General features: G+C 48.0%; 1 protein-coding gene across 1 annotated transcript; it reads right to left on the bottom strand.

The window, feature by feature from the left end:
• Positions 1-1186: 1186 nt before the first annotated feature.
• STK35 (serine/threonine kinase 35) lies at positions 1187-15468 on the bottom strand. Its single transcript, XM_010836522.1, is given in 4 exon segments — positions 1187-2467; positions 13735-14212; positions 14215-14334; positions 14926-15468. Coding segments are annotated over 4 exon segments (1617 nt in total). The 5' UTR covers positions 15232-15468; the 3' UTR covers positions 1187-1754.
• Positions 15469-16325: the final 857 nt, after the last annotated feature.

A 16325-nucleotide genomic window follows, 5' to 3' on the forward strand; every position in this document is an offset into this window, starting at 1 on the left:
AGCAAGTATGTCAATCTCCCAGTATCTCTTATTTCCACACTGGCCAGCTGCCTTGCTAATTCTGCCCCAAAGATCCAGGGCATCCATCCATCTACCCTCAGTGCTATCCATTTAGGTTCAACAACATCTTCTTACTAGTATGAATCAAACAATTGGTCCAACTGGTCCTCTAAACTCCAGTTCAAATCAGCACGCACATGCTGAAGTTCTTAATGCACTGTTCTGCCTACTAAGTCAAGGTCAGATTCCAGGGTCCCATATTTCACCTTATTTCTAACCTTTGTGCCTTTGCTCACATCTCAGACTCTGGTCCAACTGCACTCCCACTGCTGTTCCTGGTATACACTTCCATATGCTTTTACCTCAGCTCTATTCCTGCTCTTGCAGGCCCTCAACTACTCCCTGTCTTCATCTTTCACTACCCCAAACTGCTAGGCTGCCGCTGGCTTCAGCTCCCTTGCAGAGACTAGGCCTTTTACCCGAATGCTCCCCTCTGCTTCCAGTTCCCTACTCTTGTCTCTGGGCACCATTCTCTGGAAGGTCAATTTCCTTACATCGTAAAGCAACTATGATAAATAATGATTTAATGATTCTCTCCTTGACTAAGCTGCAGAAGTCCCAAGGATGGGGCATGTTTCCGATTTTGCTTATCATCATTTTTCCAAAGCCTAGCACAGTACTTGACAAATTAAAGTCCACCACCAATCTGTTAAATAAGCAAAGATTTCTCTATAAGAATTCACTCACCCACAGTTTATAGTATCTAAAATGAAGAAACCATTTGCTATCTGAAGTGGGAGAATAATTACATTATGGCACCTATAATGGAACATCAATTACTTTCCAGTAGTCATGTATGGATGTGAGAGTTGGACTATAAAGAAAGCTGAGTGCTGAAGGACTGATGCTTTCAAACTGTCCTTCAGCACTCAGCTTTCTTTGAGAGTCCCTTGGACTGCAAGGATATCAAACTAGTCAATCCTAAAGGAAATCAGTCCTGAATATTCATTGGAAGGACTAAAGCTAAAGCTCCAATACTTTGGCCACCTGATATGAAGAACTGACTCATTGGAAAAGACCCCGACGCTGGAAAGATTGATGGCAGGAGGAGAAGAGGATGAGATGGCTGGATGGCATAACCGACTAGATGGACATGAGTTTGAGCAAGCTCTGGGATTTGGTGATGGTAGGGAAGCTTGATGTGCTACAGCCCATGGGGTTGCAGAGAGCCGGACACAACTGACTGAACTGAACGGATGCTTTCAAGGAATGACATGGGGAAATGTTCAGGTTAGAACTGAATGGAAGAACAGAAAACTAAACCTAAAACAGCATGATCTAAACTATGCAGAATTGGATGTACACGTAGAAGGATACAAACTGGGGACAGCGTTTATTCTGAAAAAAATTGTCTGTACTTTTGCACATTTTCTACAGTAAGCATTTATTGAGAAAAAGTGTTTCTAAAAATCTTAAGAGACTCAGTTCAAATGCAGTGTCCACTCAAAACTTCTCTAGACTTTCTAATTTGTACTCAAATAATCCCATGACTCCTCATGGAGACTTGGGAGGAATCTGTGGTATCGAGCACTTTCTCTTCCACCCTGCATTTCCCCCCAACTCCATTCCCCATCTCTCCTCCCATCCCTCAGGGCCAAGTCTGAGGAATCCAGCAGTCCAGGAAGTGCACATGCAGAGCAAACAGAGGTACACTCACCTAGTTGTCAAACACCCAAGATGCTTTGCCCTGAATTTTAAGCAGCACATGTGACCTGGTCCATTCTGGTTTCAAGTTCAAAGGCATCAGGCCGGTCCTGTGGGTTAGCAGCTAACATATCTTTCAAGAGCTGCTTGATCCCCTCAGACATGGAAGTCCTGCGTTTCTGGGGGATGTGCAACTCCATCTTTGGGTTTTCTAGCAGCGCCTCACCAACAGGGACGATCTCAGTCCCCTGTTTGATATAGGTCCCCAGGAGCTCCTTCTTGGTCTCAGAGTCAATGAAAGTGATTCTTTCTATCATTGCCCAGATGATAATGCCCAGGGCAAAGATGTCAGCCTTGGCTGTGTAGTGTCCCTCCCAGACTTCAGGGGCCATGTAGAAGTCTGAGCCACAGGCTGAGGACAGCCAGTACTTATTCACATTCACATTTTTGTTGTCTGGATTGCCCTCTTTACCTCGGGGGGCCAGACCAGCACAGACCTTGCTTAGTCCAAAGTCTGCCACCTTGAGGATGGGGGTGCCAGACCGCTCTGTGATGAGGATGTTGTCTGGCTTTAGGTCCCTGTGCACGATGTGGTTTTTGTGCAGGAAGGCAATGGCGCTTGTGAGCTGCAGCATGAAGCTCTTGTTGGTGGCTGGGTCCGGCCTCCGGGACAGGACATACTGATTCAGGTCTCCACCTTCACAGAACTCCATGACAAACCAGAGATAGCAGGGTTCCTCAGCATAACCCAGGATCCTTTCTCCTAAATCAAGGGAAGACCAGAAAGAGCCTGAGTGAGATGGACAGTCACACCACGTACAGACTACAGAGATGCAGCACACGGGAGGAGGAGCGACAGTGCTGACTGCTTTGATCCAAGGACCAGCGGGACTGGCACGGGGCTAACTACACAAGAAGGCCCGCCTCTACTCACTCAGGGGAGTCAGGGATAACACGAGAAGGGAACCCAGGCTTACCGCTGATCAGCCAGGAGTGCACCCTGCCCAGTTTCCGCTTCTGCTTCTTTACCTGTCAATGGCCATGTGTGAGGCACAGTACCAATACAGGCACCTGACATTCCATTCAAAATTTACCAGCACCGTAGAAGGAAAAAAGTAGGCCCATCTAATGGAATGAACCCAAGGCTCACAGAGACTTAAGAGTGCACAGACTCAAATCTATGACTGCAGAGCCACTGCATTTCATTATCCTGTGTCCAAATAGGTAGCATACTCCAGGGATGCTGCTGCGATGAGTGAAAACACGTGAGAAGACCGTCAAATGTCTGTTACCCCATGCGAGGCCAAAGGCCGTCCCTCCATCCCTCCCTGCTTTGCACAGGATTCTCGTCATCAACGTATCTAGAATGGCACTACAATGTTATTTCAGATATCTTTCACTCAGTGTGTTCTGGTAGCCCCCCACACACCAAGCACCAGTTAGATACGTGATAGGCCCATCTCTATGAAGTTTAGTTTGAAAAAGAGAATAGATCTTTAAAACAGCAAGCATCCTAAGTTGTGCATCGGCATTGAGGTCAAGTTTTATGAACAATGAAGAGGGGGCAGGAGTCACCAGATCTTAAAAAGTCCAAAGGGGCAGGACTTGAGTGACCCTAAGAGACAGGCAGTAAATCAGCAGGGGAACAGCCAGATGGGAACTCTACACTGAGATGGGATGGATAATGAAGCCCAGGAACAAAAGGACCAGAGAGGTGTAATGAGGAAGTCTGAAGTGGGTATAAGATATAATCAAGTTGTGTGGGCTTGAAACTCTAGCTCTGCCTTCTCCAGAAAGTCTTTCCTTTTGAAGCACAGAAACTCCAGGAAAGCTGGTGACTGGCACCCAGACAAATCCCAATATCCTTTATAAAGCAGTGACAGTTCACTGAAACCTTAGCAGGAAGCTATCTGATGACTGCAAGAGCCCAAATAGCTTGAGCCTAAGTAGGCAGGTGTCTCATCCTGCTGATGAGGAGGCTGGGCCTGCCCTGGGTGGTCACACGGATCTTTCACGACAAGTCCTCTGACCCCTAACACGGTATCTTCATTCTACCAAAAATGAAGGCTGCACCCCGTCACACAAATCTCTGCCAGAAGGTTCCTTTTACCATTTACTTTATTACAAGGAGAACAGGTGATTCAGATGAGACCCCACTAAGCCCCCAAATCACCAAGGCACACAGTCAACAAAAAGCCAGCGGTTTGGGAGTTTTAGGTTGATGCAAGAAGGTGACTAGATGGACAAGGCAAAAGCTTTAGGTTTTTGACCATCATCTGACAGACCACATTGCCCCTGTAATTATATAATTTGTTTATATTGCTCACAATCAAAAGCAATACAGGTAGAACCAGTTTAGGGCAGATGGATTTTTTTTTTTTTTAAACCAGTTGTTTCCCGTCTCCTAATCCTCTTTCTAGGTCATCAGCTCTAGCGGCTTGAGGATCTATCTAAAAAGACTGCAAAATAAAGCAATGATTTGAGCCCTGATCAATCTAGACTCTAGAGTAAAGATCCATAAAAAGGAGACCACGAAATGTTTGCTGATGGTAGAGCCAGAAAGGAAACTATTAAAAAGCCATCAGACTCCTTCTGCAAAGGCCACATCAGAAAACAGTGAGACTTCTGGTGGGGTAACAGAGGGTGGGGATGATTATTTTATATACAAAGTTGGTAACTATGGCAACTGAAGTAAAAAGAAAACAACTCTGCAAAAATGACTACATAACTGTTAAGCTCAGGTTATGAGAATCCAGGGAAAGAAAACAAAAGGTGAAAAAGCACCCTTAGTCGGTGGGTGGGTGGGGACACCCAAGACTGCGGGACTTGCTCTGGAGAATAAGCTAAGGTCAGGAGACATCTGAGGAGGGGCCTGTCTGTTAAGATGCCAGTGCTGGACAGGAAGCAGACACATCAGTGAGCGTGACGGAATGGAAGGTGGGGGACACGGCGACATGTCCCAGGGACAAACAGCACTTCTCTGCGCAGGCAAGGGCCTTGGGCTCATTTTATGAGAGGGTGCAGCATGTTTTCATGCAGGAATCCCAGCTGCCCACAAAAACTAGGAGAGGCATGTCAGAATTCTGGTCCCTTCCTTCAGGCAGACTGCCTCCCTGGGCCTCTTTTCAGTGACCTCACATCACAGCAAGCTGGAGGGAGGGCACTGGATGTGCTGGGCGCATTTCTGTCGAGAAGCCAGCAGCAGCAGAGTAAGAGAGGGCCGGAAGTCAGGTCCAGCTTAGACCCCAATTCTGCTCCGTGGTTTACTGGGTGACTTTGAGACCGAGTATGATGGGCAGTTGGCTCGAACAGGGGGTGAGTCCCTGAACCGCTCAGCCTCCATTTTCTCATCCGTGAGATGAGAACGCCATGCCACGTTTTCCTGAGGGAAGCCACAGTCAGCAGAGTTTAAGGTGCTGTGGGGGAATCACACCCGTGTCATCTTCTGCACCATCATTCCCGCAGACCTCAGCCAGGGCCCCGCAAGTCACTGATTTCAGCCCTCCCAAGTGCTGGAGGCCAGAGAATTCACCTCTCACATATCAGGCGAAGAGGAAACGGAGACCAGAAAATGACACTGGTGATTACATCACATTTCTCAGGCTCTAACAGCTAAAACTCATATGCTACCTAGAGCAGGCCACTTTCACGGGCATTGTATTACCTCCTCCAAGTCCAGTAGCCAGAAGACCACAAGATAAACTTTGTACTTCAAAACATAACCTGTGCCACAGTTCACAGGGATATAATTAAAAAAAAAAAAAAAAAATCAAGCAGGTGTCTCACATCTCATTACTCATGGGCATAAGTAGTGTTCAAATCGTCCAACAAAATGGGCTCTATCGAGAAACTTGAGGCCAGCAGACTAGGCATAAGGATAAATCAATATGAGCTATGGAAAGGCAGGCACTTCCTGGAAAGGGATACAAAATACCCGGAATTTTATGAGCCTGTTTCCAAGCATCCTCCAGAAATTAGACTTTTTTTAAAAAATTGAAATATAGTTGATTTACAATGTGTGCCAATCTCTGCTATATAGCAAAGTGACTCAGTTATACACATACATTCTTTTAATATTCTTTTCTATTATAGTTTATCACAGGAGACTGAATATAATTCCCTGTTCTATACAGTAGGGACTTGTTTATCCATCCTATATATAATAATTTATTTACATCTGCTATGCTCTAGTATAAGTACATGGTCATACTAGAGTACATACTGCTTCTCAGACACTAGAGATGTGATAAGCGGCAGTCTCTGCCCTTATGAAGGCTTCCAGTCCCTAGAAGCAGAATGACTGCAGCTATGTGAATAAATAGGAGGCAGTTCTGCCTGAGGAGTAGGGAAAGGTGGTTAGGATAAGAGAAAGGAAGGCTGAGAGTAAGTGGCTTATGTATTGTGTCTCCCAGGATGGAGAGAGTGAGAGCACCCAGCTCAGGGGGCTGCATACTTGCAGCGAGGGACCCATGTAATCTGGGGTAATCACAGAAGAGATGTGGTAGGAGACAGGAAGAAATGAGGCTGGAGATGGCCTGGAGTCAGGTCAAAAGAAAGGGCGTCTGGCAGACAAAGAATGTGAACTCTAAGAAATGGCAAGTGACTAAAAGTTCTTGAACTATTTTAGAAAAATAAGCTACTTATTGAAATTAAGAAGTCACTAATGTTAAGTAAGGCATACCATTTAAGTAAGACATCCAAGCTGACAACACTCTGGCTTGCCACTAAGTGCTGATTTCAGAGATGTCAACATGTAGAAGAACACATCTGAGAACCAGGTTCCCTCTGGAGGCAGGAGTTAGAAATGGAAGACAGACTAGCGGCCAAGAGACGCATCAGAAGAAGCAAGAGCAAGGGAGGAGGCAAGAAGGGGATGGGAAAAGGTCTTGGATATTTAGAATCAACAGAACTTAGCAATGTATCATGTGTCTGTCACATGTGACAGGAAGGAAGAAGCCAAGCCTCTCCTCACTCCAAACTCGCATCTACTCACACAATCCTTTCACAAGTGAGGAAACGGAGGCTACGGTCTCACTACAGTCTCACAGAGGCAGACCTCAGCGTCTCCACAGCCTGGGTTTCTAACCATGATGCTTTCCTGCCGCCTCTTGCTGCCAGCAGCAGAAGTTAACACCTGGATGTCCCATTTCCCACTTGGATGCAATTCCTTAAGTACTCTTACGTATGCCCCAAGGAGTTTAATATTCATCAAGGCCAATCACACAACATGCTGATGCATTTTTCATAAAGGATTAATTATGATTTTGGTAAGTATGCTGAGATAATTCAGCAATATTTATCACAAGTCTTCAAAATGCTCAATGTGACATAAAAATCCCATTCCAGGAATTTATTCTAAGAGAAGAGAACCAAAATGACAAAACAAAAATCTACCAGCATCAAAAAAGCTGCACACCAAGCACTAAAACATGCAGAGCTGATCTCCACACAGCACAGTAAAAGTGAGGAGGCAGAACGACCGTCCACGAGTAGGTAATGATTAGTAATGGTGTTGCCAACTTAGTTGAATGCTTACAGGGTCATGCTTTACTTCAACAAAATTTACTTAGCCAAAAGAGAAAGGTCATGTAACACATCATAAGCACAGTTAATGTGAAATAGGAAATAGGTACAAAATTTTTAAGTTATGTTCAAAAAACATTATAAAGGAAGCCAGAATTGAGGTTTGAAAATTTGTTATGACCATAGCCATCCCTATTTTGTATTAAATAAAAAATTTAATATATAACTTTTAACTGAAGAAGTGGCTCAGAAGATCAGTCCCAAGAAGATGCCAGAGACAAGGACCACCCAGCACGTACTCCCAAGATGAGCTCATAGACCAAGCCCTGGTCCCGGCCTCAATGACCTTGAGCTGTGTCACTATAAAGAGGTTGGGTCCAGTGTCAACACCACAGGCTGTGTTCAATTCAAAGTACTTCATTAATCAAATGTCACTGTGCACTAGGGAACAGACCCCCTCCGAGTGGCTGCCAGGGCAAGATACAGTGTCCAACAGAGGCTGCGAGGCCAATGCTGAAGTCTCTGGCCCAGTGGTCCTCCTGGGGTCAAAATCACCCACTCTGACACTGTCATGGCTATGTCACCCCAGGCGAACTTCTAAAAAAGACCCCACGAATGGTTCATTTCTCATAAACTTGGAAGAGACACGTACCCCAATAGGCAGGAATAAGGCTTAATTGTGACACACAAAGCATCTTGCAAGGTGCCTGGACACCAGGGCAGATAACTATCCAATATTAATCATGTTAATGCGTCATAAAGCAGGATAGTCATACAGCAGCACGTCAAGAACTGGAAAGAACATCTGGATATAAACCTAGACCCTGACCCTATACCGCTACAAGTTACTAGTAGTATGACAAGTTACTCAAGTAACGCTACAACACTGTAAGTTACTCAGCTTGACGGATCTTGATTTTCTTGTGTGTAAAACTAGGTAACAGAAACTCTAACCTAAAGTGGAGAGGATTAAATGAGAGGATGAACCATGAAAATCTAAGGTTAGTTATTAGGACTCGGAACATTCCAAGGATCTTGTTAAAAATGCAGATCCCACTGGCCAGGCAGACGGGCCAGTAACCCAGGGCAGCCCTGGTGGTTTCTCTCCCCATGTGCAATGGGCCCTGCCAGGCCGCCTTCTGATTTGCCCCTTTATAACTCAGCCTTCCCTTCGCTCAACTTAGTCCACATTCCTGCCAGCTGTCCCCCCAGAGCGCCTCTCACGGGCTGCAGTCAAGTATCACCAGCTGTGCTGTGCCCGTCTGTCTCCTCCCTTAGACTGGGCACCACAGTGGAACAAGGCCAAGTCTCTGGGCTCCCACGATGTACCTCAACACACTGAGTAGGTGATCAATAACTAGGTGAAATGAATCAAGATGAGAGCTCTTAGCTGAAAAGGCGTAAAACAGAGAAATCACAGAACGTTCTAGTATAGGACCTGCAGAATATGTAGATTAAGACAACTAAGCAAGCATCCAGAATTTGTGAGTCTGTGAGGAGGGCCACTGGTTAAATACCACTGAAAGCCAAGTTCAAGTTGAAAATAAATTGATGTTCTATTGAGACCCTAAGCTCTCCTTGACAGTTTGTTTATGCCATAAAAGGTCCTATCCAACATGATCCCAATTAATCAAACCTCTCAAGTAAGGGCTGCTTCTATCTCCTGGGGCTGGTATCTAAAACCCCCACTGCACATAGAAGGAAGGCAGTCTGCCAGTAGCAAGAGAAAATAAAAGTCTGCATGGCTGTCCCAAGACAATCAAGAGAACAGAAAGGAAGTAGAGGGTCCCTGGCAGCTGAGACATAGGGGAGGCACTGGTAGAGATAAGTAGTGCCACAAGTACTGGTTAATACAGAATCTGAAATACACAGTAGTCATTGGTTTTTCAGTAAAATATCATTACACCCATTTAACAACCAAGAGAAATAAGAGAGCTCAGACATAAGCCACCTGTCTCAAAGTGCAGCACAGCTTTGTGAAGGAAATCAGGCTTGATCCAGAACGCCAGGGCTTTGAGCCTGACTTGGCTATGGCTTAGCTGCTTTATATCGGGCAATTTCACTAACCTCAGTGCCTCAACTGTCCTACCTGTAAAATAGGGATAATCACAGTATACACTTCAAAAGGTACTTGTGAGGACTAAATCAGTTAATTGGTAAGCCTTCAGAACAGCTCTGCGCACACAGCAATCGGTGAGGTTTAGCGTTTTGTTGAACAGGGTGAAACTGAGGCTAACAACTTCTGACAATACCAATGTTCTACTGTATCCCACTTATTTCCAGGGCCCCTAATGCCGCCTTTTTATCTATGTCAGGGTAGCCAAAGATTACCAGTCAGCTCTCTGCCTCTACCTAGGGGATCCTCTATACTCTGAGGCCCCAAAGCTGCAGTAGAGAATTCAGAGCTGCTTTCTAGGGGCCTGGAAGGGGGCAACCCAGCTCTGAACCCAAGGTTTCCCTGGGTTCTCAAAGCCTGAGAGGAGTCTGCAGGCCAACAACATATCCACTAAGATCCTGGGCCCTCCCTCTGGGATCCTGACTCCCCCTCAGCTTACTGAGGTCCACCTCCCTCGCTTCCTCAGGCCTCTCTGCTCCCAGAGGGAACCTCTACTATTTTCCAGGAAACCCACCACTTGTGACCTTTCACCTTTCACCCTTAAGAGTAAGACCTTATAGGGAAGTCTTCCGCATGCCTTGTGGAGGAAACTTTGTATAGCTTCTTCTAGAACAGTATGTGGCTCATAGTCATCACTAGGCATCAGGGTGCAGACAAGATTACCTCCCAGGGGCCAAGATTCCCACCCACCTGAAGACCCTCAAGGTATCTTGAATATCGCTACTGCTGCTAAGTCGCTTCAGTCGTGTCCGACTCTGTGCGACCCCATAGACAGCAGCCCACCAGCCTCCGCCGTCCCTGGGATTCTCCAGGCAGATAATCGGTCAAATGGAACAAGTTTTACCAAGCTGGGATAAGCCAGGTTCCTAGCTTTTCCAAACTTCTAATTCTTCAGTTTTATGAATCTCGAGGGTTTGTCCTGGATTTTCTTTTTGGTCCTTTTTGTTGCTATTTCTTAGAAGGATCAGTGTGTACCTTAGAGACAGCATCAGAATTTCTGAGTTTGACAATGAGCTCAGGCTTGGCTGCCATCTTTTAAGTGGCAGTAACCTTGAATTAAGTTTTAGGTGCAAAAGACAGGGTGCTTTGGCAATGAAAACAAGGGGATAAAAAGCAAACCGTAAACTCCTTTTTAACGAAAAGTTCTTAAAAGCTAAACAAAGCCACCAACCCATCAACCAAATAATTTACGAGACTGTTAATTTGTTTTTTTAAAAGAAAAAGCCTGACAGACTGGTTTGAATACTACCACTAACTCACTTGGGGTAAGTCCTGTCCCTTTTCTGGGCTTCAATTTCCTCCCCTGTGAAACAGAAGGCCAGATGAGACATCTAAGATGGCTCACTGCTGACTGTCAAACTTCTGTTCTCTATACAATGCTCTGGGTAGGACCTTTTGGTCTATATTCAGAGAGAAAGGAAGGACATAAAACACAGAAGTCTACCAAAGTTGGACAAGATGAAGAACTGCATTAAGAAGTCCTCTACCCCTTTTCTGACACTGGTTTATTCATACATAACTTTTTAAAACTATAGAAATGTCTTCGGGTAGAGTTGACACTGGAGTGGGGCTTGGGGACAGGGACGAACCAGTCTCTATTCAGCTGAATTATGAAATAAAATGCACTTTCTCTCTACCTATCCGTGTGTTCTCAGGCTCCCTTCTTTCAAAGCCCACCTTCCCTGCTACCTCCCGGTTCTCATTCTTGCTAATCTGCACAACACAGTACAAAGCTGTTGTTAATGAGCCAACCAGCCTTTTCCTCCTCCGGTGACCCCGATTAGCATTTGAGTTTTCTACAGCTCCTCAAACTTTTCAAATTAAGTTCCCTTGGGGTTAAGAGTTGTGCTTTTTTTTTTCCCTCTGCAAATACCACTATACGGACCTCAGTAAGTTTGTGGGTTTGGTTCATTGAGACTTTAAGGGAGATTAACACTTTTTAGTCTGTTATTTATTCTAAATTACAGGAGACTGGTCAAGAGGCGACCACAAAGGACATTCTGTTTACAGACAGAGCTGAACCAGGTTATCTGCAAACTGAAGGAATCTGCCCCGGGGTATATCAGGACTGCTAAATTTTGGAAGTTGAAGTCAGGGAAACTTAATTTGGGGTAATCTGGATACTTATTGTTCTCCACTTTAATTCTGACAGTAAAAAACAGGCTTATTAACTGCTTATTAAATTAACATCTGAGCATCAGCCTATAAGCAGAGGCAATATACACTGCCTTTACTGTTCTTTCCCTGGGCCCAGAACATTAACTGACCCATAGCAGAGGCTCATATATTTAAGACTTCAAATAATGGAAAGGGATGTATTAAGTGTGTGGCCTAAAGCAAAATATTTCATTTCTTTTAGGTCTCAGTTTTAGTCACAAAGGGAGGAAGAAAATATCACTGTTTCTGTCAACTTGGCGCTGCAGACAACCCAGGAAAGACAAAGTGTTCCACGGTCCACTTGGGGAAACTTGTACAGGAACTTTGTGAATCTTGAAGGGGATGACGCTGGAAGGTTCACAATGTAGCCCGAATTTATTGAAGCAGCGGCTCTCTCATCTGGAGCACTTGTGGACATTCCCAGGCTGCACAGCAACCCTATGACAGAGGAACCCTCTCCCTATGAATAAAAGACTGCTCCCCACAGATTTGAAACAACCTGTCCCATGTTTCATGCAGTCAGCTTAGACAAACCATGTCTAAAAGCAAATCTAAACCCCAAAGCCCATGCTAGGCTGCCACTGTTTACTGTGGAGTTGCCAAAGCCAAGACTTCCAACCCAGGCTGGAGTTTCAAGACTGACATGGGGGACCCTTTGGCAAAGCAAATTGCTACATCCCAAGGAGTGGTGTAAGATGAAGTCCAGACCATTCATTAACCACAGAGAAGACAGTCTAAGAGTGAACTGAAGAGCTGGAAGAATCTCCTAGAAAGTCTTTTCAAAACAAATATATTCACTGTGGAGAGAGGGTGGGCTTTTCAGGACAGATGGGGCAGAGATGGGCATAAAAAGTGGAAGCCTATTTTGAAAAAGGACCCCAGGTAATATTGAGCATGTTCTCAATCCTCTATAAAACTGATTTGAAGTGGGTCAAGGAGTTCTCTTGAGATGGGCCTTGCAGAATCTTGAGATCAGGCAAAAGCTCCAAACAAAACGCACTGGCTGATCCCACCCCACCCCAGATCCTACCCATCCTAAGGTCAGATCTAGTTCATCTTCAGGGGAGAAGAGCAAATTGTTACCCCTCTTAAAAGGATTGAGACCTTGAATCAAGACAAATCTGGGATCACATCCCTTAAGCTATGAAAAATTGTAAAGAAAGCAGGAGGACAACCCTACCTCCCTTACAAGCTGATTAACCTTCATCAACTTACCTTCAAGTTCATCTCTAATCCTTAGTTTCTCTGTTTATAGAAAGAGGAGAGGATTTACTTTTAAAGTTATTACCTCCAGTCACTGTAAGAGATCTAGGGCAGAGCTGGGGCTCAGATTAGCAACCTCTCCCCTGAGAACACTGCTCAGGCCTTCCTAGCCCACTGGCTAGGAAGAGACCCCCGGCTACTTGAAGTGTGAACAAGACACGTGAGCACTCAGGATGCACACACCCCCTAACTGCAGTTAAAACCATCAAACCAGACTTGCCCTCCCCAGGACTGCAAAACCCCTTTGCCTCACTGAGCCCTACCTTTTCTAGAAATAAAACCACTTACAAGTCAGCCTCAGAAAGTTAAGAACGTGTAAAACAAGAGGATGTTTTTCGATGTTGTTGTGTGACAGTTCTGGCCCACCTGTGGGGTTATTATGCTGCAGGTCCCAAGAGGACCTAGCCTAAAAACCACCAGTTAGCTTGAGTGCCCTGGGAAGAAGAGCTGGGGGGTCTCAGAAGAAAAAGACGAACCAGAGTCTGCAGGGTGGAGCCCGAGGGTTCGGGGATTTTTGGAACCAGACAAGGAGTGGGTGTGGGTAGGTCCAGCTGAGTTTTTTTCTTTTTGTTTGCTTTGGGAGGGAAAGAGAAGGGGCCCAAGCCTGTGAAGGGGCTCGGTCGGTAGTTCTTCCACTAACTCTGAACCCAACCCCCTGCACTTCCAAATCCGACCTTCAAAGTGCTAGACGTTTCATAATAATGGATCACACTTAAGGAGCACTACTACCACAATGGTTAGCACTTAATGAGCCCTTGTTATGAAAATACCAGCTAACCTTAGGGCTGGGAACTGATTCCAGATTAGGAGAGGGGAGGGAGGACTTTTTGCCTGGCGCAGAAAGGAGGGTGTGTCGGGTCCAGGGTGACAGGACTGGGACCGGGTTCTAGGGGTCCAGGGGTCAGTTTGGGTCTGGCTACCAGACTCGGGCCCAGGCCCGGCGTGGCCCGGGCGGCCCTCGGCGCTCCTACCTTTGAGCGAGGTCTCCACCAGGCGCAGGTAAAGCTGCGAGCTCTTGTTGCCGTGGCTCATGCGCTGGGCGAGCCCGTTGCGCTGCAGGACGCACTCTTCAAACTGCACGACATTCTGGTGGCGCCGCTTGAGGCTGGTCAGGGCCCAGAATTCGGCCAGCGCCAGCTCCACGTTCTCGGGGGCGTCGCAGCGGATCTTCTTGACCGCCACCCGGGCCCCGCTGCGCCCGGCCACTGCCTCGTACACCACGCCGTAGCTGCCGCGCCCGATCTCCGCCAACAGGCTGTAGCGCGGCCGCGCCGACCCGCCGCCGCCCTCCGGCCGCCGCCGCGCCAGGTAGGCCTCGCCCGGGGCCTCGGCCGCCACCGGATCCATGGCCTGGGCCGCCGCCGCCGGCCTCAGCTTCGCGCTGAGCGCCCGCGGCACTGGGCTTCGCCTTTTCCGCTCGGGGCTTTGTGTACCTCTGCGAGCGCCGTCCTCCTCCCCGTTTCCATGGCTGCGGGCGGCGGGGGGGGCAGCAACGGCGCTGCCCGGGACCCCCCTGCCTCATCCCTCCGTCCGGCCCCGGGACGCGGAAGAGCGGGACCTTGGATTGTGACCTGCGGGGGAAAAAGTCGGTTAAACGACCAGGCCTAGGCGGGGAGGCCTGGAGCGTAAGCCTCAGGGCGTCCCACCTCCTCCTCCGGCCGTTGCGGCCCCTTTAAGACGGAAGCCACGGCTGCAGAGCGAACGGGGGAGGGGAGGGGAAAGCGGGAAAGACGAAACCACGGGGCACTGGCTCAGAGGGGGGAGCCGGAGAAAAGAGCAAAAAGTCCCCGCCTTTTCAGTTAATTTATCGTGTAGCACTACGAAAAACAAGAACCAGTAGTTTCCAAGACTGATGAAAATCGCCTTCAGAAGCAATTCAGACTGTGGAAATCTTTTTCCGCTGCTTGGCTCCCTCTGGGATGCCCCTCCCCGCGTCCCGCCCAGAGTTCTCCCGGGTGTAAACAGTCCATTGAATTAAGCCTGAGCAGAGCCCCGCGGACCGACCCAAGTCCCGCCGGACTGCGGGTGTAAGAGGTTGGCTTAAAAGTTCGGCGTCCCTGAACGCGCCCAACCTGGGGCCCAACTGCCCTCACAGACGCCCGAGGCGGCAGGCGTAGTTCCAGCTTCGGTGCTAGCTTTTACGCCGTGGACAGCGCGCTTACCTGGCCGGCGCCCTTCCACTTCCGGGCAGCGCGTTTCCCTCCTAAGGCCCCCGGCTGGGGATGGTCCGCCCCTGGACAGGGCTGCCTCGGGTACGGAGCCGCGCGGGAGGCCGCGGCCCGAGTCGGGCGTGCGACGGCGCCTGCTACTGCACGAGTCACGGCAGCAGTGCTCTCGGGGGACAGCTGGGCGTCCGGGCTCCCGCGGCTCTCCACGTGTTCGCGCCAGCTGAGCCCTTTACGTAACCTTTTTATATAAGCCGCACGTCCGGCCCTCAGTCGGGCCAGCGGAGGCTCCTGGTGGCCCATCCCCCGGAAGGCCGGCTGAGTGCTGCGCCGCCGGCGTCTTGCCAGGGTCGGCCGACCAGCCGCAGCCCGGCGCACCCACGCGGGGCGGGGGCCCAATCACAGACGAGAACACCCAACCAACAAAAAATAGGCGCCAAATTCCCGCGATTCGGCTGTGGCCTCTGGTCTCCGCAGCCGCCTGTGCACCGCAACCTCCTCTCTTCGTCCGCGCTGCGAGAAGAGCTGCCCGCAGTAGGCCCTAATAAATACTGATTGGTCGATTGGATTGGTCCGTTTAATTGATTCATGGGTCTTGCCTGGGAACCGCCCGGACTGGGTTGGACTCCATATCCAATCTCCTATTAAACCTGTTGATCTTGGGCAAACCATTGCCTCCACTTGGAGCCTCAGTTTCCTCTTCTGCAAAATGGGTAGACTGGCCCTTACCTCCCAGGATTGATAGTCCCAAATTAAATAAATACATTTTATATAAAATGTTAATATGTAAATATTTAGATGTAAATAGAAAGTGGCTAATTGGCAGGGCTGAGAGCGCTGAATGTAAGCTCCGTTTAGGCAGGAATTTAAAAATATCTTGTTCACTAGTGCTCCGTATTTGTAAACTGAATCTACAGATATTTATGGAGTGCCTATAATGTGTGAAAGTGAAGTCGCTCAGATGTGTCCGACTCTTAGCGACCCCATAGACTGTAGCCCACCAGGCTTCTCCATTGAATTTTCCAGGCATGAGTACTGGAGTGGATTGCCGTTTCCTTCTCCAGAGGAGGATCTTCCCGACCCAGGGATTGAACCCGGGTCTCCCGCATTACAGGCAGACGCTTTACCATCTGAGCCACCAGGGAATCTCCCATAATGTGTGAGGCGCCCGTTTTTTAAGTTGCTTCCCAGGTTGCTATGATAAAGAACCCGCCTGCCAATGCAAGAGACATAAGAGATGCTGGTTTGATCCCTGGGTGGCGAAGACTTCATTGAGGAGGGCACGCAACCCACTCCAGTATTCTTGCCTCGAAAAGCCCATGGACAGAGGAGCGTGGTGGTCTAGGGTCCATAGGGCCGCAAAGAGTCCGACAAGACTGAAGCGACTTAGCACCCAC

Source organism: Bison bison, unplaced genomic scaffold (assembly GCF_000754665.1).
Source record: "Bison bison bison isolate TAMUID 2011002044 unplaced genomic scaffold, Bison_UMD1.0 scf7180017864063, whole genome shotgun sequence".
Taxonomy (NCBI): domain Eukaryota; kingdom Metazoa; phylum Chordata; class Mammalia; order Artiodactyla; family Bovidae; genus Bison; species Bison bison.